Raw genomic sequence first — 24,542 nt, forward strand, 5'->3', positions numbered from 1 at the left:
GTTCAAAAAAATGTGTAACAAAATTATTCTGAGCAGTGCCAACATCCACCAACATTATTTTGAAAAACCCAAACTAATTTAGATGTGTATAATTGTGTATTTGTTTAAAAATCCACCTCAATATTTTAGAGACTCGTTTTGGTACTAAGTTAGGGTTCAGAATTCAGACTGAATAGAGAGTTATTAGAAAATGCTAGGCCATAGCAAATATATTGTAAAGAATATTAATGATGAATTACCATCTGTTTTTCAAGAAGTCCTCTCTAGTGATTAATTCATTTGGCTCTTACAAAGCTCAGGGCATATCAATAAGCATTTTTAACCCTATTTGTAGATTTGCAAATTTGTAATTACCTTAACTTTGTTTCACCAGTTGGCTAGCCGGTGTGATTAGAAACCATGTTTCCTGATTTCTACCCCATGATTTGTCTCTGCATCTCCTACCGTCCATGTTATTGTGCTCAATAAATTGTTCTAGAAAATGAAAAAGAAATTCATCATCATTCACAAACACGTGAATGCATGCTCTGTCCTTGACTTATTAACTGATGATTCATTCTCAACTCTTGAACTACACCTGTGTATCATTTGTTTACCCCAGTCTTATAATTTTCCAGGTGAACTGCTTACTCCTTCTTAAATAATTTATCCCTGAATTCTTCAGTTTCCAAAATTACTTTAAATTCAAATAAATTTTCTCGTGTGCTGAGTAAAGGAAATCATGAGATTTCTAGAAAGCTGACTAACTTAGGGCTCCTGAGTTCTGTTTGGGGAAACCGTAGAAATCCAGTTAATCAATTTTTAAGTAACGTGAAATAGGGAGGCAGAGTAAGTTCCAATGTAGCTTCAGGAAAAGCAAGAGACACATATGTGACTCATACCCTATAAGAAGATAAAGCTGGTTGTTGATAAATATAAAGACACATCCTTGGGTGCAAAAACTTAATTATACATCTAAAATAGAGGTAACTATGGCAAAGAGAAGATTTTGTAGAAAAGCTGTGGAGGGATTTAATTCACAATAAGGTCAACAAAAATAGCATATTGATGTAGCTTCCCAGTAAATGTTGATGTGATCTTAGTTGTATTTGAGATATGATATTTAGTAAAAGGGAAATGATGTCCTCAGTGAACACATCAGATGACATCTTCATTTATCACGTGGTGGGTGCCCACTATGTGCCAGGCATAGTTCTAGCCCCAAGGGTACAAGGATGTTTTCAGACAACTGAGAATGCTTTTAGGAACCTTGCATGCTAGAAGCCCCCTCAAAGGAGTGATACGATAATCGAGCCCAGATTCGGATGAGTAGAAAAAGAAGTCAGCCATGCAGAGGTCTGGGAGAAAAGTGTCCTCCTGGCACAAGGAAGAGCAAGATCATAAATACAAAGGCCTGGCGCACAAGGGTGAGAGCAGTCTTGTCTTGTTTCAGGACAGAAAGACACAGCGGAGATGAGGATGATAGGAGATGAAGGGGCAGTCACAGGCAGAGGTGGCTCCTGTGGGGTACTGTACGCCACGATAAAAATTTTAGATGTTATTCTCTGTTTAATGGGAAGCTATTAAAGAGTGACAAGGTCTTTACATTTTCACAGTCTGACACCATACCCCTTCTCTCTCTCCACAAATCCAGGAGCAAATAAATGCTCAGTGGGCCCTTTCTACTTTGAACTTCCAGAGCACATGGTTCACTTTTAATTTATGGTTTTTATCCTTTGTGATTCAACTCTCCTCTCTTCTAGGGCTGCAGCCAGCCTCCCTCATCCTTGCCTTGCAAATATTTTTTTACTGTTTCCAAGGATGATGGTCCCCAAAAATGTGTTTTTATCAACACAAATCCATCACTTCTAGAAAAAAACATATCTCCCAGTACACGTTCTGTTAACGGTAGAACATCATCATCAACTTTCTATACAACAAAAATGTTATTAGATATGACTCTAAAAATCAGACTAGCACAAATCCCTTTCCGGAATCATTCAGTTCTATCACATGCTTAATATATTTGAATTTTTTCCCCCAAGAGTTCAGATCAGAATAGATTGTTTGTGCCATTCTAAGTATTTCTTTTACAAGAAAAAATGAAAGTACAGACCACAAAGATTCTAAAGATTTCTCTTACAAGAAAAAATGAAAATACAGACCACAAAAAGACATTTCACAGTTGGTTTCTCATAAGTGCCTACCTCCCTAGGAGTTCCCAGGCCTGACATTTAATTTTGTACTCTACTATTTTGCTTTGTATGTGCTATCCCAATTCTTTATCTCTTTTCTTTCATTTCTTGTTTTTTTTTTTTTTGGTCACGGTAACCTGGATTTATTTACATTAGAACATTCCAAAAGACATTTTACTCTGTGAATTAAAATAAATCCTACAATTTTGCAATATGTGTGTTTAACAAATTATTTTTACTTAGAGCATACTACAGAGTTAATTTTCTCTTTTGTGAGAGAAGAAATAAGTATGAAGAAGAAAATGCCTTTGTGCACTACAAATAATTGTCATACAAATATGAATTTTCACCTGTCCTGTTTATTAAAAATATTGTTTTGGGTATAACATGCAGTATTTAAAATATGAACACCTAGCTCATTTCTTATGGAGTAGCCTTGAAAACATCTTATTTCTAACCATCTTCAAAGATTAGAAATGTGAAGATTTGTTTATTCACTTTCTGATCTTAATACAGGATGTGTCTAAGGTAGAGGAAGAGGGAGGACGACTCTGTTAGGCACCAAAGGTATAACTGAGCTCTGAGAGCTGTCTTAAGAAGGTTAGTGGGATCTCTTCTTAGTGTGGTAAAATTGAAGCTGAACAGTTCTGCCGTATACCTCTATATCATTGTCTAATATGTGGTGTTTTGTTTTGTTTATCTTGCCAACCAGTGTCTCAAGTTCCTTGCTCTTAATGCATTCAGTTAAGAGAGCCTGTTGTTGGTCCCTAGTGTTTTTCAGAAACCTTTGTTTGTTCTAGTCTTGAAGATTCTTGGCAGTATTTGTGTGCCTCTGTTATGTATCCAGATCTGGTTGTATTGCCAGGTATATTACGGTAGTTAAGAGAAGGAGATTTGAAGTTCTACAATTCTTTGCTCAACTCCTGGACTCACCATTTTATAACTAAATAAATTTAAGCTAATTATTTAACCTCTGTAAACCTTGGTTGAGAAATATTTAATATGTTAAAGGAAGTATCACGATTCAGAGTCCCAGTACGTCTAGTGCCTCCCTCCTGATCCAGCCTCTCTGATCCTGCCAACCTCTTGCCATCCAGCGATGCCTGGCACATCAGGGAGGCTCCAGCACCCTGGTCCAGCTCTCAGATTGGTTGGAAAATGCATGTCAACTCTGATTGTGTTGGTCTCTCATTATAAACTCCTAGAAGAAAGAGTTCCAAGATCATGTAATTTTAGTCATGTAATTGACATTTATTAGAGGTTTTCTTGCTACAGATGACAGTGATTTACTGAGGATTAAAGAATAAGAAAATAATTTGGATGCACATTTATTTTCATAGTATTGATTAGGACTCATGCAAATAGTGATTATGAAAGAAATTACAGTAAAATATTAAAGTCCTTATAGGCCTAAAACATTCTTAAAAGACTTTTCTTAGAAATCACAACTATGTCTCCCATTTAGAAGTTTTAAAAAAATCAGTGATAAGTTTAAGGTGTATGAGAAGTACAGGAAATTTCTGTCAGGAAATTTCAGTCTCCAGTTCAAGTGACTCCTAATTCACAATTCAGAAACCAGGCTTAGGCCAGATGACCTTTGTATAAACTAGGAGCATGATCAAATTCAGCATTGAAATTTATGATCAGCTCCACTCAGTAGAAGAATTTTTATCAATTGAGTTTGCCACAAACAAGAGGAAATCTGGATTTTGTCAGAAGTATTCTGTGCAGATGTGTATAAATATTTACTGGATTTTTTCATCTTCCTCTCACATTTATACTCCTTAAAAAAATGTATCTGATAGAAACGGTTTACTTATATGTTAAAAGTTTGCTCAAGGAAGGGAAATCACATCATCAATGCTCCCAAGCAAAATGCTTTTAAGGGAAAATTTTGAATATTTTATTGCAGACTATTCAACAAATTGTAATTTCAGATAGAGGACCAAATGGATTTCTGTTTTATCTAAGTTTAAAAAAATCATTCAAAAGCTTGGCTCTCTAGAAGTATGTATCTGTGCATCATGTACATGTTTTATGGCATCAAAGTTACAGTTCAGTAGATTTCCAAAAGCCTTTTGAGACAGAGACATGAATTTTTACAGATTCTAATTACAAGTTAGAAGTCATCTCACTGTGGGAAGTTAAAAATGGAGACAATTAGAGAAAATTCCAGTTGAAAGAAAAATGCATTATGGAGAAAGCAATAAAAGCACAAAAAAATAGGAAAGTAAAATCACTTCTCAGTAGTTCTTCTGTGATTCAATTGTAGATCAATAGTGTGTAGTTAATGCATTACCAGGAGAGCATTAATTTGCAATTATGGCAGGTGATCTGATCCTCTGTGTTCTGTCCATTGACCCAGATGACCTTTTGTTGAAAGAGATTCTGTGGCTATTATTTTAAATAGAGCAAGAGAAAGGCAAAATGAAAGTATAGGTCACTCTCAGCTGTAAGTATCTTACACAACACAAAGTAGGAACCTTTGTAGTACAGCCCCAGTAGTCACATAAGTATAATGAGCCTGAGCGTGGGCATGTCTGTTTGTGTGCAGGATGGATGTAATATGCACTGTATGATGGTGGGTAAAAATGATGCAAGGTGAAACTACAAATGCCCTGAATTAAGCATAAAATAAAAGTCTGTTTTATTACAGGTCTCTGTAATAAACCTCTACGCAGGAAGATATGAGAAACTTTGGTGCAACCAAGTGTGTGTTTTACGATGCTTCCTTTTGAACGTGTGAGCTAAGTAGCCTGGGAGGTAGAGAGTCTGATGCCCCAAGCACGCATTCTTGAAAGCAAGTGGATCTCAGCTCTTTAGCGACCACATTCTAATCATAAAAGTGTGGCAAGGACCCAAGTGGCCTTGTCCAGAGTCGGCTACACAGGCAATGATATCAGCCTCAGAATTGCCAGCTAAGCACAGGGGACCTCAGAAGACTGAGGTCTTGCTGATGTATGCTTCAACACAAATGAAAATGCATCAAACTGCTTAGAGTGAAATCCTAGCTCTGCTGTTCGTTAGCTATATGACCTCGGCTTTAATAGGTGTGTGAACTTTTTATACTTCAGTTTTGTTATCTGTAAAGTGGGGATAATAGTAATACCTACTTCGTAGGATGGATGTGAGGATTAAACGTTATCACATGTAAAGCACTTCAAATAGTACCTGCAAAAAAGTACCCCACAGATGTTAGATAGGAATGATCATCATCACCACCCCCCACTAACATTTTTATACATTTACAAAGAATTTTAAAACAAAATTTACAGCCCTCTATTCTAGCTTTTGACTAGCATGTAGCTAGTCTTAGCTCAGGTTGATTGAAAATGAGCCTGAGGGAAAGGTCAAGTGCTAATGTTTTGTTGGAAGGTAAAATCTAGGATAGAGTAAAAGAAACTAGAAATGAGACAGAGGAAGATGCGATTTGAATACAAGTTAATGCGTTACTGAGTTGGCCACTGCTTCACAAGATGCAAAGAGAAGCTACAGTCAGTTGGCCACATGGACTGCCTCCAGACAGACTAGATAAACAGTGCCTTGGGGAAATTCCCTGGCGGTCCAGTGGTTAGAACTCGGAGCTTTCACCGCAGTGGCCTGGGTTCAGTCCCTAGTCAGGGAAATAAGATCCCGCAAGCAGCATGGTGTGGCAAAAAACAAACAAACAAACACAACTGTGCCTTGGGAAAATCCATCACAGGGAAAATGAAGAAAAAACTTATCTGCCATTCCCTTCGGTCTTCTCTCTTCCATTCGTTAAAGTTCATCCTTCTGGAGAGTTAACTCTCCCTCCTTCTGGGTTTTATCACCCTGTGAAAGTGGGCTCCTACAAACTGTAGTGTAGCCTATAGTGGCATTTCATCCAGATTCTAATGTCTTCTACACATCTGGTTATCAAGCCTCTATATTCACAGTGACAGATAACTTATGACCTTACAAGTTATCCAGTTAAAATTATAAGCAAATTCTGCCTCATATTGTGGAAAATCTACTTCAATGTATCTTTCATCCGTTGGCCTTACTACTTCTTTTTAAAGAGAATATATTCATCTTATTTTGTAAAAGCACTGAATTTCAGAAATGGAGAAAAACCCTGTCAGTACAGAAACAGTTAAATGTTATATTCATACTGTTCATTTATTTGGTTATAACCATAAGTGGTAATATAGGTAAGTGAAAATAGTGTGCAATTTTATAGTAATATTTTTACTACACTATAACCTAGATCACTTCACTTCCAGAATGAGACACAGGAAGCTAGGAAGTTGGGTGCTCTCAAGTAGGAATAGCTTGCTGTGAGAGAATTAAATGGGTACCCAAAGACTTTCTGGAACCTGGAGAAATTAGGACAGCAGTAACCTAAGCATGCAGAAGTGATTCCTGCTTATACCAGGAAACCCAGGGGAAGTGTTCTGAAATGCTTTCAGTAATATGTAAAAACTGAGTAGCATGCGTGCAAAACATATTCTAAAGTTATTCATCAGAAATATACCTGATACGAAGATGGGACTTGGTTCTCTCTGGAAATGTGTCTAAAATGAGCATTGTAGTGATTTGAGAAGGGGGAATATCATTCTTTGGCTGTTTCTCCATTCATTCCTTGGTTGAAGCATGCAATGATTCATTAATCATCCAAACAGTCAAGCAAAGGAAAAAAGGAATCAAAGATACAAATATACAGGTAAAGAAAAGGGAGGAAGAAGGTCCTTATGGTCAAGTAATTGAGAACTGAATGCAACTTTATGTAGGAAAACAACTTGTCTATACTAGTTTTTCATTTTTTTTCATGAATAGATATATCTAAGTCCCAATTTTAACCGAAGTTGTCTGATAGGTCACTGGCCATTTGGAGTCTTACCCATTCTAGTTATATGTAAGATCTTTAGTTTGATTTTTATAAAACTTGACATTCTAGCGCCTGGATTTTGTTATAACTATCTTAGCCCAGCATCATATAAGAAACTCTTAATGAAGAGAACATAAATAGCTTCCCACAGCCTCACTATGATCCACAAACAGGCTATACGTACATTATAACTTTGCAAATCATAATAACAAAGCTATTATAATGGCTAAGGCTCACACAGAATTTACTATGTGTCAGATACTTTTGTAAGCTATTAGTTATATTAGTTCATTTACCCCTCCAATAATCCTCTGAGATAGATATTAGCATTGTCCCCATTCTATAGATAGGAATGTTAAATAACAAGATGGTAAGTGGCAAGGCTGTCATCTAAGCTCACATAATTTGGCTTAGCATCTCTGATTTTAACCACTATGCTATATTGACATTTTTGCCCACTAGAATGACTATTTTCAAAAGACAGACAGTAATAAGTGCTGTTGAGGATGTGGAGAAACTGGAAACTCCATGTATTGCTTGTGGGAATGTAAAAATGGTGCAACTGCTTTCGAAAACAGTTTGACAGCTCTTAGAAAGTTAAACATAAATTTACCATACAGTCCAGAAATTTCACTCCTAGGCACCTACCCAAGATAAATAAAAACATATATCCGCACAAAGACTTGTACACACATGATTATGGCAGCACTGTTCCTAACGCCCCCAAAATGGAGAAAATCCAGATTCACATCAGCTGATCAATGGATAAACGAAATGGGGTACGTCCAATGGCACAATATTCAGCAATGAAATTAACTGACACCATAACAGCATAGGTTGTTTTAACATGTGTAAAAACATTATGCTAAGTGAAGACAAGCAGACACAAAATACTGTACTATTTGTATTACAGAATTCTATTTATATGAAAATGATCCAAAGGGGCAAATCTATGAGGACAGAAGACAGATCAGCATTTGCCGGCAGCTTGGGGAGGAAGTGGGAGGATGACTGTAAAAGGGCACATGGGGGGCTTCCTTGGTGGCGCAGTGGTTGAGAGTCCGCCTGCCGATGCAGGGGACACGGGTTCGTGCCCCGGTCCGGGAAGATCCCATATGCCGCAGAGCGGCTGGGCCCGTGAGCCATGGTTGCTGGGCCTGTGCGTCCGGAGCCTGTGCTCCGCAACGGGAGAGGCCACAACAGTGAGAGGCCCGCGTAACGCAAAAAAAAAAAAAAAAAAGGAATAAGGAATGATTCCTAAGTCTTGGACTATTGGAGAAGTAGGTCGTAAGGAGTGGGAAAATTAAGAATGCTATTCTGGCCATAGTTAACATGCCTAGGAGACATCTCAGTGGAGATGTCAGATAGGCAGTTGCATCTCCTTTTCTCTATCCTACTTTCCAGAGATGTACCGAGCATTCAAATGCATGTATAACCCATAAAAATATGTCTTCTCTCTCAGCTAGGATGTATATTCCTTTCCATTTCTTATGAATGCCTGGTAGTGATTAGGCACAAAGTAGATACATGGATACATGCTCGTGTATAGATGCTGAGAAATGAATGGGTAGATGTCTCTATCAGTGGATGTTTAGAAATAGACAAAAAGCGTCTGGGTGTTGAATAGTTCAGAGGGCAGTTTCAGTTACCCCTTATCATTCTCAGATATATATATATATATATATATATATATATATATATCTCCTGAAGCTGAGTTCTAGAAGATTATGTTAGAGGAAAAGATTAAAAGAAATGAAATTTGCATCAAATGTATATTTTTAAATAAAGTAAATAAAAGGTCTAGAAAACATTTCCTTCCAAAGGAAAAAAAAAAGCCTAAATTTATTAGTCTTTAAAAACATGCTCACCCATTTCCCTAACTCATTTTCTTCAAACATTCAGGAAATATTGCTTCTCTGTTGTGTTTAAGTGGTCAGATTTCCCACACATTTAATGTTCTGGTGACTTGTGGGTCTTTTGAAAACTTTCATACCAGATTCTCCTGGTCTGAAACATACATATTCCTAGTTAAACACCTAGTTAAACACCTCTCTTATCCTGTTTACTGATCCCGCCCCACAAAATCAGAGGAAAGAGAGACAGTGATGGTTGTTTGTTTCTTTTGTTTAAGCTGACAGATCTGAACCAAGAGGACCTAAAAACTTCTTGGAATTAAAAATTTGGATATGCAGATTTAAACCTTCATTATCTCCGAATCAATTATTCTGTGTTTGTAAGACAAAGAAGATAATATGTCTAAGGATCAAAATATCAACCCTGTTTCAGATAGCTGGCTTAATCCCACAGTGATAGACGTGTCAGATATTATAATATTTAGCATATTTCCTCATGTGGAAAAGGATAGGATTTCAGTTGTCATGCTTTAAGGGCATGAGCCATAATCTCATTATCATCTCCCTAAATCAATCACTACCTCCTGGATGTTAACTCCATCCTAATGATACCAGATGCAGTAATATATATGAGGTGAGAGAAAAGTTCCGTGACTCATGATGGGGCCTGAAAACAATGACGCAAGCTAAAAATCAGTTTAATCACTGGTGAATTCAGCATGGCCAAATACACCACACATTGCACATGCCTGGTTTTACAGAGCTAAATTAAGAATAATGTTGCATATTCATAGGGCATGATGTCTCTGAAACACACAAAGTAAATGTGAGTAATCTAAAGAGAGTTAAAAAAAATAAGCCAGTTCTATTGCATTTTAGAGCATTATGTAATTAGGGACTGTTCCTTATAACAGCTTCAGGATGTAAGCAATAGTTTAACTTACAGTGTGACATTTTATAGATAAGACTGAAATGTAAGACACATAAAATTCACTTAAGCTGCATTTACCTTATTTATCTTTCCTTTAATTCATATACATATTCTAATTCATATTCTTAATTGATTTAAAACTTGCAGTATGTTGATTTGTGGAGAGGGGATGGCAATCAGATTTTAGTTTATGTTGTCAAAGCATGACAGTTGAAATTCAGTTATTTCTTGGTCTCCACATTTTATCTTATATATTCATCTGTGTGTGATAAGCCAGTTGCTTACAACGTAGATGTGATAATTTTAGTCCTGGGGCTCAATGTAGTAACTTATCTTAGAAATTAATCATTATGGAAAGAAAACTCAAAAGGCACTAGTTTCACATCAAGATACACAATTAAAAACTTGAATAATTATTCTTGCCTCTGAATGAGACCCACTGTGACATACATATAACAAGAAAGCCTTCCTGTATATAGTTCTTCATAATTCTTATCTCATTTTGTCCCGACAACATCTTTTTGAGGAAGGTTCATTCTGATAGATATAAAACAAACAGCATAATCTCAGGATGCTGCAGTCAGTTTTGTTTGATAATAGAATTTGAAAAGAAACCAGAGGACTGGTTCATAAATTAGTATCTTTGAATGAAAAAATAAATGAATGAGTGGGTAATTTTTGAGTAAAAGCTTTTTTGAAGAAATGATGTCATAAAACTGCTCTCTTATGATTAAAATTCATATTGATCTATTAAACACTCCTGGCTACATCCCAAGCAAATAGAGAGAAAAGGTCTTTACTGGGAAGATGCAGCAATTTTGCAGGATATATTTTAAAGGAGGGCAAATTCTTTTAAATGCCAGTGTTTCCACAAATCTGTTCAGTAGTAAATTTGATTATTTACCTTGAACTACTTAGAGTAAGTTGATGAAGTTCTGAACTTTAAATTTAAAGGATGAACTTGAAATAATCAAAGATAGAGAAAGAATTCTTTAGAATGGAAATATTGGTCCTGATCCAAGGAGACAACTGGATATGAGTGACGCAGAAACAAAAAAATTAAATAAGCCAATCCAGACACAAATGAACTTAGAGACCTTTCCCTTAGTTTCTCCTGGCTCTATTTTATCTGTTCTTCACCATGGATAGCATCTAGATTGCTATATATAAACACTTCAACATATATGCATATATGAATGAAAATTAGTAGTTTAGAACATTGCATAATTTGGACATGATACTGTAAGTTCAGTCACTGTTAAATGAGGTCTTTATAGAATAATAAATTACATGTTTATCCAGTTGTTATTAAAGGAGACTACTAGAAGAGAAAAATCAAATGACAGCTGCTATCAACATTCAGGTATCTAGAGTGGGACCACCAGAGAAGTAATAATCCAAATACAGGCCAAGTTTGGCTGTGACAAACAGTATGCTGAGTATCAAGAAGAATGCTAAAGAAGTAGAGCTGCTTCTTTGCATCGTAGGAATACATTGGTATTCCCAGAAAAGAGTTAAGTGCAAAGAAATTAATGTTTAATGGTGCAATGAATGGAACAGACTCTAAATGCAATAGGAATTGAAATAAAAATATCTTACTGTAGACGAAGAGAAAATGAATTATTGACAGAAAATGAAAGAACTATGCTCATCATTGAGTGCTGTTGCTCTGATATCTTTCTCTTGCTTCATTCATTTATTCATTGAACAAATCACATGCCAAGCACAAATCTTTATGTGAGTGTGCAGTGATGAACAAAACAGATATAGTACCTATCCTTTTATTGTGTCTCTGAAAACTGGTGAATGAGATCCAGACGATGATACCTACGATACATGTACTTTCGGTACTGACCCAGATACTTACATATTTTATTCGATATATTCCTCATAACAGTTTTATTTTAGAGAGATAGATAGATAGATAGATTCATAATATATATAAATAAATATATATATGTATATAATACAAAATTTATTTATTTATTTATCCCTGTTTCCACATGAGAGATTGTAGTGGTTACAAGGGAAAAGCAAGAGTACACAGTAGTTATGAGAAAGGGTCCTAGAAGCAGACTGACCCAGGATTTGAACCTTTGCTCTGCTAGTTATTAGCTGTATGATCTTAGTCAAGGTCCTTAGTTCTCTGACCCTCTTTTACCCATCTGCTAATTGAAGAAAATAATACCACATTTCATGGTGTTATTGTGAAGTTTAAATGTGGTGCTACACATGAACTTGGAATGTAATACCCACTAGGTGAATTTCAAAGCACAGTAAGCCTAAAGGAATTTGGGTAAAGTATAAAGAAATGATAGCTACAAAAGAACAGACTCTTAAATATGTAAAGTACATCAGATTTTTCCACCCTTAAGGGTGGTTTACAAGATTCTGGCTTACAAGATTCAGATTTGGGACAGTCCTTATTGTTTCTTTTCTTCTTGAGTTCTTCTCGTGCCAAAAGACCCTTGGAGGCCAAGAGAGCCCCTTTAACCCTAGGGCTATCTGGATCAGGTCAGCTATCCAAGACTCCAAATTCCCACCTAAGCAGTAAAGGCCCTGTGACTTCAATCCATTGTTAAGGTTCTGAGGCCTGCATAAGTACCTGAAGGACCAGAATATTAAACCAAACCGAAAGTGACAGAGCATTTCAGAACACATTCCATGAGGATAAGCGAAAATCTCCCTCCGATCTAAACACGGGGGAAAAAACCTTCTAATAAGTAAGGAAATCATAGATCTAGGTTTGTCTGGGACAATTTTAATTTATGATGATTGTCCTGGTGTTTTCATGAATAATTGCCCTGTTTACTCTCAAGTGTCATATTTTCAATGGTAAATCATATGATCACCTCTGAGTATCCTCCTAAAACTCTCAGCCTAGATCTTTTACTGGTGTTTGTTATCTTCCTTCAGGTTAACTCTCATACTCATCAATCATAAAATATGTGCTCTTTTAGTGAGAAATGCAGAAATAAAACTGCTTGTTTGGTCATTGCATTCATTCATCTGTAACCATATCCCAGCGATCCATTTGTGGAAGCTTGAAAACCAGGCATTTTGTTTTCAGGTTCTTGGTCTTCATTAATTTAAAAAATAAAAACCTAGTACACAATTTACTTCCCTGGTCTTTCCACAAAGTCACAAACCTTGTGAGCCTCACGTTTTCTACCTGTATAGTAAAGGAATTAAGAACAAGTCTTTAATGTTCCTTGTCTTTAGGTCTTTAATGTTTAAAAAGAACACATCTTTTTAAAAATACAAACTTTTTTGCTTTGCTTCTCCAGCCTTCCATCGGTGTATACGAGTGCTTTCAGTATATTAACTTGAACATTGGTAGGGTTTTTTTCTATAGCACTTAACTCTGTAAGTATTCACTCAATCAGCTGAACTTTGTCTAACTTTTTTGTCCCAGACTATATCGGCAACTCAGTCAAGATTCTTGACTCACTGATAATAGCTACACACTACTCTCACAAATTTGTGTTTTCATCAATAATACATTAACCATAAAATCAACTACTGAATTGTGAGGGCTCTGAGTTAAGAAGTGGACAGTATTATTTGAGATGCTATTTTCACATTAATAGCATTTTTCTCATTGCAGGCAAATAGTCCTTTTTTCTTGGAATGATGAATGTCTGCTTATATTGTTGAATAACCACATACCTTTATCCATCTTCAAGGTCCAGAAAAAATTTTCCATGGGATAATTTGCCCAATAGACATTTCCTTTCTAGGCATTATGACTTATTCTCCTTCTGTCATCCAAACCCCGTGCGGTATTTTAGTAAATGATATTGTAAGTCAAGTTTTCGCAGCTGTGTTGACTGTTGAAAAAGAGAGATTGCCTAAAATTATGGATTTTAGTCATCTGACAGCTATTGTTTGGATATTTAGTTTCCTTTTCTTGCCCCACTTTGATCATGGGAGGTGCTGAGCTTGCACAATGCTCTGTGAAACCCTTGCACCACCACCTGTGTTACTGCAGAGTAATTGAAAATTACTGTGGTAACTGATGCTGCACCACAGCAATAGCCCAGGATGGTGAGATTCTTTTTTTTAGTAGAAAAATCCTACTGCTTCTGAAGCAAACGGGACCAAGCTTCCTCAAACTGCAGCCACAGCCCCTAACTGAAGAATGGGCTACATAAGACCCTGATGTGCAGAAGACTCCAGGCCTTGCCTCAGTTTTTTTTGTCTTGTATTTATGTCTGTGGGGAAGCATGGCCATCAACAGCAATGTCTTTGAGGAGGCAGGTAAGCAGTCACCGTTCTTTGGCCCTACATGTTGTGCCTGGCTTACCCATTTTATCTCTAGCCCCTCATAAAAGGCAGACAGCAGTGCTGTGTCTCTGTATGATTCTTTTCTATTATTATTTCTTGGTTCAGGTCATAATTGAGATCTGAATCCAGTTGGAACTGACTTTGTAAAGGACGATATAAGGAAGGAGACAGAGGCAATCTCACCTGCAGGGCACATCCCTTTGACTAATCAGCCCAGGCCATCTCAGTCAAGTTGTGTCATCAGCAAAGTAAAAGTGAGAAGATCAGTCCCACAATGCTGTTCTGAATAATAGTCGAGGGCGTGGCCCATCACCTGTGCTGCCTGTAAGAAAGTACTTGGCGAATAGATGAATATATTCTGGTTGGCAAAATGTGGTCTGAATCTCAGCGTAAAATACCTTGGAAACACTTTATTCTCTTCAGTCTGTCTTCAGCTGAATGTGGGTTAAGAAATTAATCAGATAGAGAATGACCACAGATGGACATTGAAAAATAGCCTTTCAAGCTCCATAAAATTCCTTCCTGATTGGGAAAAAAGAGGTATTCATATACTTAGAATTTTTCAGAAAATAGGTAATTTAAAAGGCTAGGTAAGAGGATAAGGAATGTAATCGACAATGAAATGGATGACATACAAAACAAAAATTAAGTGACTCCTATACCTTTAGGATTTATCAATGAGTAGCAATTAAAGGAAAACTTTGAAAAAAAATTAATAAGCTTAACTGCTTATCCATTGGGCTTTTTCTGAACTGAGCCTTCGCAAAAACAACATCTGTGGGGCTATTTGGTTTTTGTTCTTTCTTCCCCAATCTAATTTGCTATGGTCAGAACATAGAAAACTGAACTCAAAGCCAGATTTCTTAATAGGATGGCATTTGGACGGCTGTTTTACTTAGTGATCCTGTGCAGTGTAGTAGCAAAGCTGAAATAAGCCCTCTCCTTTTGGGGCAAACAAGACGGTATTCTGCTGAATGCTAGAATTTTATCACTTTGAAAAAAAAAATGCTGCTTGAGAGACCTAAGAGTATAAAAGCATTTGAGACCTCAGAAGGAGTTTAAATCAATGCACTGCTACAGTTACAGAGCACATGAAAGAGCCTGCTGTCTCTATTGCCAGGAAACTACTTAGAAACTCTCACTTTGATTTCTTCACGTAGTCCATTACATTACTGCTAAATGCAGTATATAGGGACATCACGACTTTGATGTTGTACAGCTCCAACAAATGGAAACTAATATGACAGAACTACTAAGATTTGTGGTTTTATGTGGATTTGCAAATATATCCCTATCTAGCTCCCTATGTACTATGTATCTCCAGGGGCTGTCTTTTCACCTATAGCTTTATAAAATCATAATTTTGGTGTTTTATTCATGAATTCTAGTAAGCAGTACCATGTTTATGTAGTACCAAAACCTCACAGGGGGATACTGTTATTCTGAATTATTACTTTAACGGTATGTATTGTACACCGGTTTCAAAAGTACAATGTAGTTTTATACATGTTTATCAGTACTGGTCAGAACTCAATTCAGTGAGGAATGACTGATTCCATGCCTTCGGAAGATCTGATGTTTTTAATCAGTGGGTGTGGACAGATGGAATTGGAAACTGCATTTTCATCCAACAACAGTAGAGGTCTGTTTTCCAGTTTTAGTAGTAAACCTTCAAGTAGTCCTCCAATTATTTTAGGATGCTTTTAAAAATCTGTGGATTTCTGCCATTATTCATTAAATAATAAATTTGAAATCATTGTTCAATAATGTGCTTCTTCTTATGAAAATTATAAATATGAGCATATTGAACCATGGAAGACACATTACAATTAAGATTTCGGAATTTAGAGAAATAAGATAAAAGCAGAGGTCAGAAGATCTGAATCTGACCATTGACTCAACCACCTACTAATCTTTTGAGTTGGGACATTCAATGTTTAGTTTCCATTTCTTCACTCACTAAACATTTAATAGCACCGTCTCTGTCTTCCTCTCCGAATTGGTGTATGGACTAAGTGATGACACTTGAAAGGCAGTGCCTTAGCGCAAAAGCTTCAGACCAGGTGGGGAGGCCAGCCCTGCCTCCACCTATGTGACCACGGACAGTTCTTTCAACCTTTCTGGACTCCTAAGCTGTGAAACAAGGAGGCTGGTCTGAAAAATGTCTAAATTCCCTTTTGTCTTTGAAAACAATAAAGCACTATGTAAAATATTGCAAGTGTTTTACATTGCTTAAACAGATTAACCCTTTATCAAAAGAGATTAGTAAAGAGAGATCATAGGATCACATTTTTCTTCTTTTTCTGGGAAATCTTTTAAGAATTGGATGGATAATCCTCCTTATTCAGTGTTTCATCTATGAACCATATTTCATGGTTCAAACATATTTCATGGGAATATTCTTGAACTTCTTCCAGCCACATAAGGCTCTGTTATTAGTATATTTTGGAATGTGATAAGCATTGCAGAATTTCCATTTTTGCTTAAGTGTAGTTACTCTCCAATATCCCTCTTACTAATGAATGTACAGAAACTTTGAGACTACTTTGGACTTAAAATGTAAACATGTATTTTACTTGCTTACAGTCTGGTGGCACACATTTCTGAGACCTGGAGTGTAGTTTGTCCGCCTATTTGGTAAGAAATGAAAAGGAATCATTGTGATCATGGGTTCATCTGAGTTGTGTCTGATACTTCAAGATCTCTATTTAAGAACCTTGTCACATTTTCAAAATATCATTTGAAAGAGGTGCTACTCTGTTGCACAAAAACAAGTCCCAGCCCCACAGTGTTCTATTTCTATAGAACTCTTCTTGGCCAAGTTATTTGCCTGGGATTAGTATTTTTAATCCAGTTTGAATTCTGTTTGCTAGTTTTCTAGTACATTGTCTTTTACGTTTCAAGAGTTTGTTTTCCTTTACAGGCAAAAGTTTCCATTTTGACCTCCACCAGGCCCTTTAAATTCTAGATTACCTGATAATAACTCTGAGGTTTGATACCATTCTGTCTGAATGGTACTCTAATTTCCACGGCAGTTCCACCTACATGAGGTAATTTAATCCTCACAGTAATGAATTAGTTATCATCATCCACTGTTTTCAGATTGGGAGGTGTGAGAGGAGGAAACAACAAGCTAAAAGACTAGCTTCAGTCACACAGGTGCTGAAGGACAGAGCTGGGTCTCACACATGTCTTCTGACAACAAGACCAGAGCTTTTTTTGAGGTCATTACTTAATGTAAATAAAAATAATATCCGTGACCTTCTTTTACTGCATTAGACCAAAAAAGTATAGATTTAAAAAATTATATTCTGCCTAATTCATGCTCTAATGATTTATTCATGTTATGAAATTTATTTTTGGTGCCAATCTAGCTTACTAAGTGCTAGCTACTAGTTTATGCACTTAAATACATTGCCTTTTACTCTCCTATGTGCTAAGTATTTAATCTCCATTTTTAAGTGAAGAAAGTTGCTCACATTTAGGCAGCTAAGATGCAGTTTAAACCTGATTCTGCCAAACTTCTACATGTATGCTCTTAACCCCTAGGCTACACTACTTGATATGGCATAAAAAACACTCAATTAGACTTTAAGAAATAGTTCTTCAAGTCCAAGCTCTTTCCATTGTTAAAGTAAAAATACTATCCTCTCCCCTGCCTAATTCATAGTTTTATTCGGAGTATTGAAAGAAATAATGTATGTAAAGGAGATTTTTAAAATATAAATCACCGTAAATAGGTAATTTACTATTAATATGGTTAATCTCATTTAATGAGAAATAATGAGAAAGGAATTAGCACCCCTCAACCCTCTGTCACCTCCCAGGTATTTTTACAGTTGCTTTACATAGACAGGCTTCAATTAAATGTGGCTGCACCTAAAGTGAAAATTCAGGGCACTGTGTCAGACCTCTAGAAGAGACTGTTCGGTGGCCACCGGAGCTTTACAGCACACCTCAAAACATGCCGCACAGGGGGTCACCACCTACTCAGCCCCTGCACAGGGCTGGTCCTGCTGAGAATCCAAGGGCTCCTATTTAGAACAGCTCACTGTAGGGAGATTCACGCTTATGGAAATAATTAATGGTGGCAATGATCCTTATAATGGCACCTGATGCCCTGCTGCGAAATAAGATAAACCAGCCTTCACCATAAAGAACTTACAAATTATACTGAGCAAACATGTTAACAGCTATTAAGGGTCCTAATCAGAGCTGTTAAACAAACAATTAAGAGATGTCATATAAAATACACCCATTTAGGAATAGCAGCTACATGTTTGGAGTTTTAAAAGGAACCATTTGCCTTTGAGATAGAGATAAAGCCCTCAGTGCAGGTTAGGCAAGAGCGAGGCACCTTTCTGAGCAAATCCATTTTCTGAGCATCAAATCCCATGGACAAAGCTCTGTTCCCAGTGGTGTGTTTGCATCCTAAGTTTATTTTGGGTCTCATTACTGTTTCCTCAGAAAATTACTCTCTTTTTTTCAGACGTGACTTATTATTATAAGTAGTGCTGCTTTAAAGGGTGATGAAAATGTTGCTACAATCTAATAGTAAAAATCAAGAAATTATTTGTTTGGAAGAAACTTACTTTGCAGACAGCATTTCAGGATAAGATGAGATTCATCCCCACCAGTGCTTAAATCCTTGCTTTTCTAAGTGTAGACCAGTGACATCAGCACCACCTGGGAGCTTGTCACAAATGCAGAATCTTGGACCTCACTCCAAACCTACAGAAACAGACTCTGCATTTTAATAAGACCCTCCGATAATATATATATATTAAAATTTTCAAAGAAATATCAATGTGAACGCTTCTGTTATCAGAAATTCTATCAGAAAATTAATATTTAATCTTATGGATAGTAAAAGGGAAATTACTCACTTTAGGAAGGTATATAAATAGTGTGACATTTGCTTGATGATGAAACATATCTGAAGTGGTCCCCTCTGACACCCATGCCTGATGGTGGCGTCCAGGGTTTCCAGCATATCACACCATCCCAGCAATATTCAGTCGCCATCTGGTAGTCTCTCCTACCTCTTCAAGTTCTGTGTCCCCTTCACATGCTCAGTGTAGCTCCCATTTATCTGAAACACTAGCACCATAGGGTAAAGTGCATACAAGAGGGTGGGCAAGGAGGGAGTCTTTTTAGCCTTTAGCCCCACATGTTCTTCCATAGTTAAAATACACAAGTCTACTTTGTGATCACTCCAGCACCACTTGGCTGAGTCTACTCCATACAAATTGTGCCATGTTTGTGGATTAAGAGAAGTAGTGGCTCTTGTATCTTCTCATTGGAAAAGTTAGGGAGGACTGAGATTCAACTTGACTATTCATACACTGCAGAGTATCTAGAGTCCTTTTAGCAGCAGGTTTTCACAGCAGTCATGAACATCCCATAAATTACATGACATGATGTGATTTTCAAAATCTGATTTCTTATGATGTCCATATGGGGAACTATTTTAAGACTATAGTAAAAGTATACACATTAACATATACTACCAAAAAATAGAATCTCACGATGAACAAAGAAGATTAAGTAAAGCATCAGTTGACTTTTACAGTTAAAAAAAAAAAAAAATCCCATGGAGGAAATTATAATGATGTTCTTTATAATTGTTCTGAAAAGAAAATCAACTCTAAGAAAGTTATAACAGGCCTAATTAATGCTTAAATTGTTCCTCCTGAGAAACATTTTTTTTATGTGATATAAATGGACTTCCTAGAAAATATTCTTGTCTGTATTTAGTGGTTATTCAATGTTCTTTCCTGCACTGTGGTAACATACAGCCCTTCACAATAAGAAATGAAAGGTTTTTATTTCTGCTTTTTGGTTTTGCCTTGTTGTTTCTACTCATGTACAAGTAAGAAGTAAATAAAACAGGAGGACATTGACAATTTTTATCTAGCACTATCGAGTTTTCAAAACAATAGCTATATTTGGGTTGAAGATAATTGATCATTTAAAATTATATATACATGTGTTTGGGTTATGGAAAAGATAATTGTAGTTACATGAAAAGAGTTTTCCTTCGTGAATGTCTATACCTTAGTCACCTTAGACTGCACGGTCATGAATTATGCAGTATAATCCACTTTCTAACCATGTGACCTGCCTGGGGCAAGTCTCTGCATCTCACTTCCCTCATCTGTAAAATAGGGCTAAAAATTAAACCTACCTCAGCATTATTTTGAGGACTAAATGATATAATTTCCTCATGGAAAAACCAGAATGAACTTTTTGGACAACTCAATACATTAAAAAGTGTTTAAGAGAGTGTGTGGCCCATAGTAAGAGCTCATCTCATGTTAGATATTACATTGTTTTCTTCTTACCACACCATCATTCAGCCAATTTTGACAGAAATATAATATACAGAAGCCATTCTCTCCTATTCTGAAATATAAAATGTCCACGTTCCCCTAAAACATAGCTATTTCCATCCTTATAAAAATAAGATACAGGGCTTCCCTGGTGACGCAGTGGTTGAGAGTCCGCCTGCCAATTCAGGGGACACAGGTTCGTGCCCCAGTCCGGGAATATCCCACATGCCACGGAGCGGCTGGGCCCGTGGGCCATGGCCGCTGGGCCTGCGCGTCCGGAGCGTGTGCTCCGCAACGGGAGAGGCCACAGCAGTGAGAGGCCCGTGTACCCAAAAAAAAAAAAAAAAAACCATTCATAATTCTCCTACTTATACCCCTAGCTCTCCTATTTCTCTTAATAGGAGCAAAACTTCTCATCAGAGCAGTCTGTCTTCATATTGTCACATCCTCTATCCTCATCCATTCTTCAACTCGCTATAAGATGGCTTCTGCCCTGTTGCAGAGCTTCTCCCCCATAAATGCTAAAGTCTTTTGATTGGTAAATTTAACGATCACTTTTCACCTCCGATGTTACTGACCTTAGTGCAGCATTTGACATCTTCCATGATGCTGTCTTGTATCTCTTCTGCTTAGTGTCCTTCATGGTCTTCCTTTTAAATGCTCATATTCCCAGAATTCCACACTTGGCCTTCTTTTTCATATATATGATGAAATCACTACCACTTTTTTCTGTGAACTCTTAGGTATATATTTTTCTTGCCCTTTCTCTGTCTCTGTCTACTTCCCATTCCCTATTCTGGAACCCCTTAGTGTGTTTTCAATAAATTTTCTCAACCAGCCTAGCAATAGCTAGGTATCAGGTAGTGCACTAGGCATGAGGATTACAATGAAATGTATTAATTAAAGACCCAGAAGGCTTTAAGAGAACTTGAAATAGAATATGATTTATTCTATTTTCAGGTATTTCTTCATCTACATTCATGTATGACATGGTTTTTCTTTATTGGCTGCAATCACCAGTAACTATGATATATGCTGAGAATTTAACATCTGGGAAGATGGGATAGAAGTGAGTTTTGCTTTGCTTAGTTTTGTTTGGATAGCTGTTTCCTTGGATTGATTTGAAATATGGTTGCAGAGAGGTGTTGAATTCTATATGGTAAATTTTGAATTTGAAGTGATGATGGGCCATATGGGTGAGGAGGTCCTACTGGCAGTTGTAAATGAGTCTCTGGAGACTATGTATGGTATCAAAATCGGAGAAGTATCTTTGTAAATAATCAACCTGGAGTGTTTCTCTAACTCCACTAAATTCAAGCTCTAATTCAAATCCTAACACAGACTCTCAAGTATATTTTTATCTGAATGATCCTAATTTCTCAGAATCAACCTGCCTTAACTCTAGAATTAAATCTCTATTTTCTAAGAAATGTCACTCAAATTTAAAAAATCTCTTCTGAATTATGCATTCATTCAACATATACTTATTAAGAGCAGAATAAATGACAGACTCTGTGCTGGTCACTGGGGATAATATGTTGAGCAAAATAAAATAGCTTCTTCCCTCCTGAAGATTCAGTCTATTGGGGGAGGGAGCTGTCAATCAAATAACGTTGCAAGACTTAGAAGTCAAAAATATATGAGCTAAAGAAGGTCTTAACTTATTTTGGGCTCCTGGAGGCCTCCTTGAGGAAGTGATAATTCCCATGAGACTGCAGCTGTGCTGTTAGCCATATGTAGAAGGGAAGGACCTTCTAGGCGGCGAGATCTTATGAGGTCTTAAGGCAAAGAAGGAATGTGGCGAATTCGAGGAAAAGAGGAAAGACCTGGGTGGCTGGAGCACAGTGAATACAAAGGGGGACAGTGATAGATGAGGCTAAAGAGGCAGGCCGTGGTATATGAGAGCTGAGTTGATGGGTCTCCTGCTCAGCAGGACCACCTCCTCGCATGAGCACCACGTCCAGGCTGCACGTCTCAACGGAGGGAGAATGAGAGAGTTAAAATGTCCATTCTCATGTTGTGCTAAATTTAACTCCTGGGAAATTCTTCTTGTTGGGCCTAATTTTTTTACAGCCATACTGACTATACCTGCCATACAGTAAACCGCACATATTTAAAGGGTACAGTCTGATGTTTTGAAATATGTGTATACCTGTGAGACCATCACCACATCAAGCTGATGAAAGTATTCACAGTCCCTGAAAGTTTCCTTGTCCCTCTTGTAGTCCTTCCCTCCCGACCACTCCCATCCCCTCCAGGCAACAATTGACCTCTCATGCTTAGAACAGTGCCTGGCACATAAAATAAATTGTGTTGACTATATGAAAAGTGAGGCTGTTTGGAGAATTAGCTCTTAGCTTGACTTTTAGTTGGTTGCTCCACCTTTTCTAGGTATGCAGTGCTGTTCAGAATCAGGATTTCACTGTCATTCAAGACTACTGCACTGGCCTCAAAGCCTTGCTTTACCTGCAAAGCATTGAAGAGCTACAAGACTGGGACGGACAGAGTCCAGCCACCGAGAGTCACCAGAAAGGGAAACCAGTTCCTCGCATTGCTGAACTCGTGGGAAAGGTATGTGGCCACCTCTCCTGGGTTGTCCTTGAGAACTCTGCCTTGTTCACTTTCTATTTCAGGTCTTGTTTGCCCTTCTACCATCTCACTAACAGAGGAAACACAGTGCCCATTTGATGTGATTTCTGCTGTAGAATCGTTCTGAAGGAGGCTTGATTACAACTCTATGACAGGTCTCTGAGTTACATTTTTATGAAACCAATATAACACAAGGTCATATAAAAGAAAAAGATTGAAGTTTATAGTGTAAAGTGCCTCCAAATTCTTGCTTACTGTGGTGATGACTGGCATTCTTTCCAGTAGGAGGCTGGAGATTTCTTTATTCTTTAACAAGCTCTGGAAATTATAACATTACCTTTCTATTTTCAAGACAATCAAATCACTGGAGCCCTGAATAATACGATGAAGTTTTTAAAACTAAAATCTAATCAGTATCTTTTGTAACTGCTTCTGCTATGTGGTTAAACCTGGGCTCAAAAGGTTATGTCCCAACTTTCTCACTAACTGCTATTTTCAGAGAAATATACACTACATTTACATTTTGTATAATACAGTGATTTTAGCAAATCTTTTCTAAAACAACATTCAGCATTTCGCCTTTGTATTTCCTTTGTATTATTCTAAATAGATAACCATTGTCAGAAGACGTTTCTTGAGTCCTGAATGAGGGGAGGAAAAAATTATAATTCTTAGTCTTTTCAGCTTGTCACTACATCAATAATTAACTTTAAAAAAAAGAGAGGCAAGTAAAAAGATTCTTTAAGGAAGCATTTAATAATTCAAATGAATCTTAACTTGAAACAGGTCACATGAAAAAGAATGGAAAACAAAAACCCTGGGTACTCTGCCTTGGACGGCAAGGTTAGGGACTCAGAAAGAATAAGAGAAACATCATATAACAATTTACATTTGGCTAATTTTAATGGGAAATATCACTATTCCTCTCCAAACAGATAGCCAAAAATAAGGGCTTCTTGGAGAATAATGTGTATCCCTGCAAGTCCAGTGATGAAAAATAAAAGGGAGAAAGAAATAAAATCTTACAGTGTGGATTCCAGGAAAATATCATGATGAATGACTCCATGAGTGGCAATCAAACAAAAAGGCTGGGTGACATTAATATTTATAATATTATAATTAGCGAGACTGTGCCTAAGCAGCATTATTAGTGTAACTAATCATATTATCATAAACTGAGTCTGCAAGTATTTAGACAGTGAGTGTTCTTGCCTTTATCAATGACCATCAATATCCTAAAATTGTTCATAACTAAAAAACAATTACAAATAACTTTATACTCATCCAATGTAAATATATCAAGTCAATTGTTTCTGACATGGTAGTTTTGATAGTTTATGACTGTCTATAAAAGCATTGTCTCAAATGTATGCAGTCACCATGCACGCTGAAATGGAAGTAGCTGCATTGCACTGTGCCATTTTTGTCTTTAAAAGACTTCCGCACTCGTTTGAAAACTTACATATTCAAATAGAAGATGGATAATGATGGAAACACTTGTGTCAGTGACTTAAGTGGAAATTGATT

General features: G+C 36.9%; 1 protein-coding gene across 3 annotated transcripts in view; it reads left to right on the plus strand.

The window, feature by feature from the left end:
* DPYD (dihydropyrimidine dehydrogenase) overlaps positions 1-24,542 on the plus strand; it is an 825,900-nt gene that overhangs the window by 674,223 nt on the left and 127,135 nt on the right. For all 3 annotated transcript variants that reach the window (XM_089919140.1, XM_022553288.2, XM_089919145.1), the window contains one exon: positions 22,818-22,997. In XM_089919140.1, coding sequence (XP_089775266.1) covers positions 22,818-22,997 — 180 coding nt within the window. The remainder of the gene's footprint in view (positions 1-22,817; positions 22,998-24,542) is intronic.

Source organism: Delphinapterus leucas, chromosome 1, assembly GCF_059928025.1.
Source record: "Delphinapterus leucas isolate spDelLeu-1000000601 "Yukka" chromosome 1, BTC_Dleu_Yukka2, whole genome shotgun sequence".
In the NCBI taxonomy this organism is placed as follows: Eukaryota; Metazoa; Chordata; class Mammalia; order Artiodactyla; family Monodontidae; genus Delphinapterus; species Delphinapterus leucas.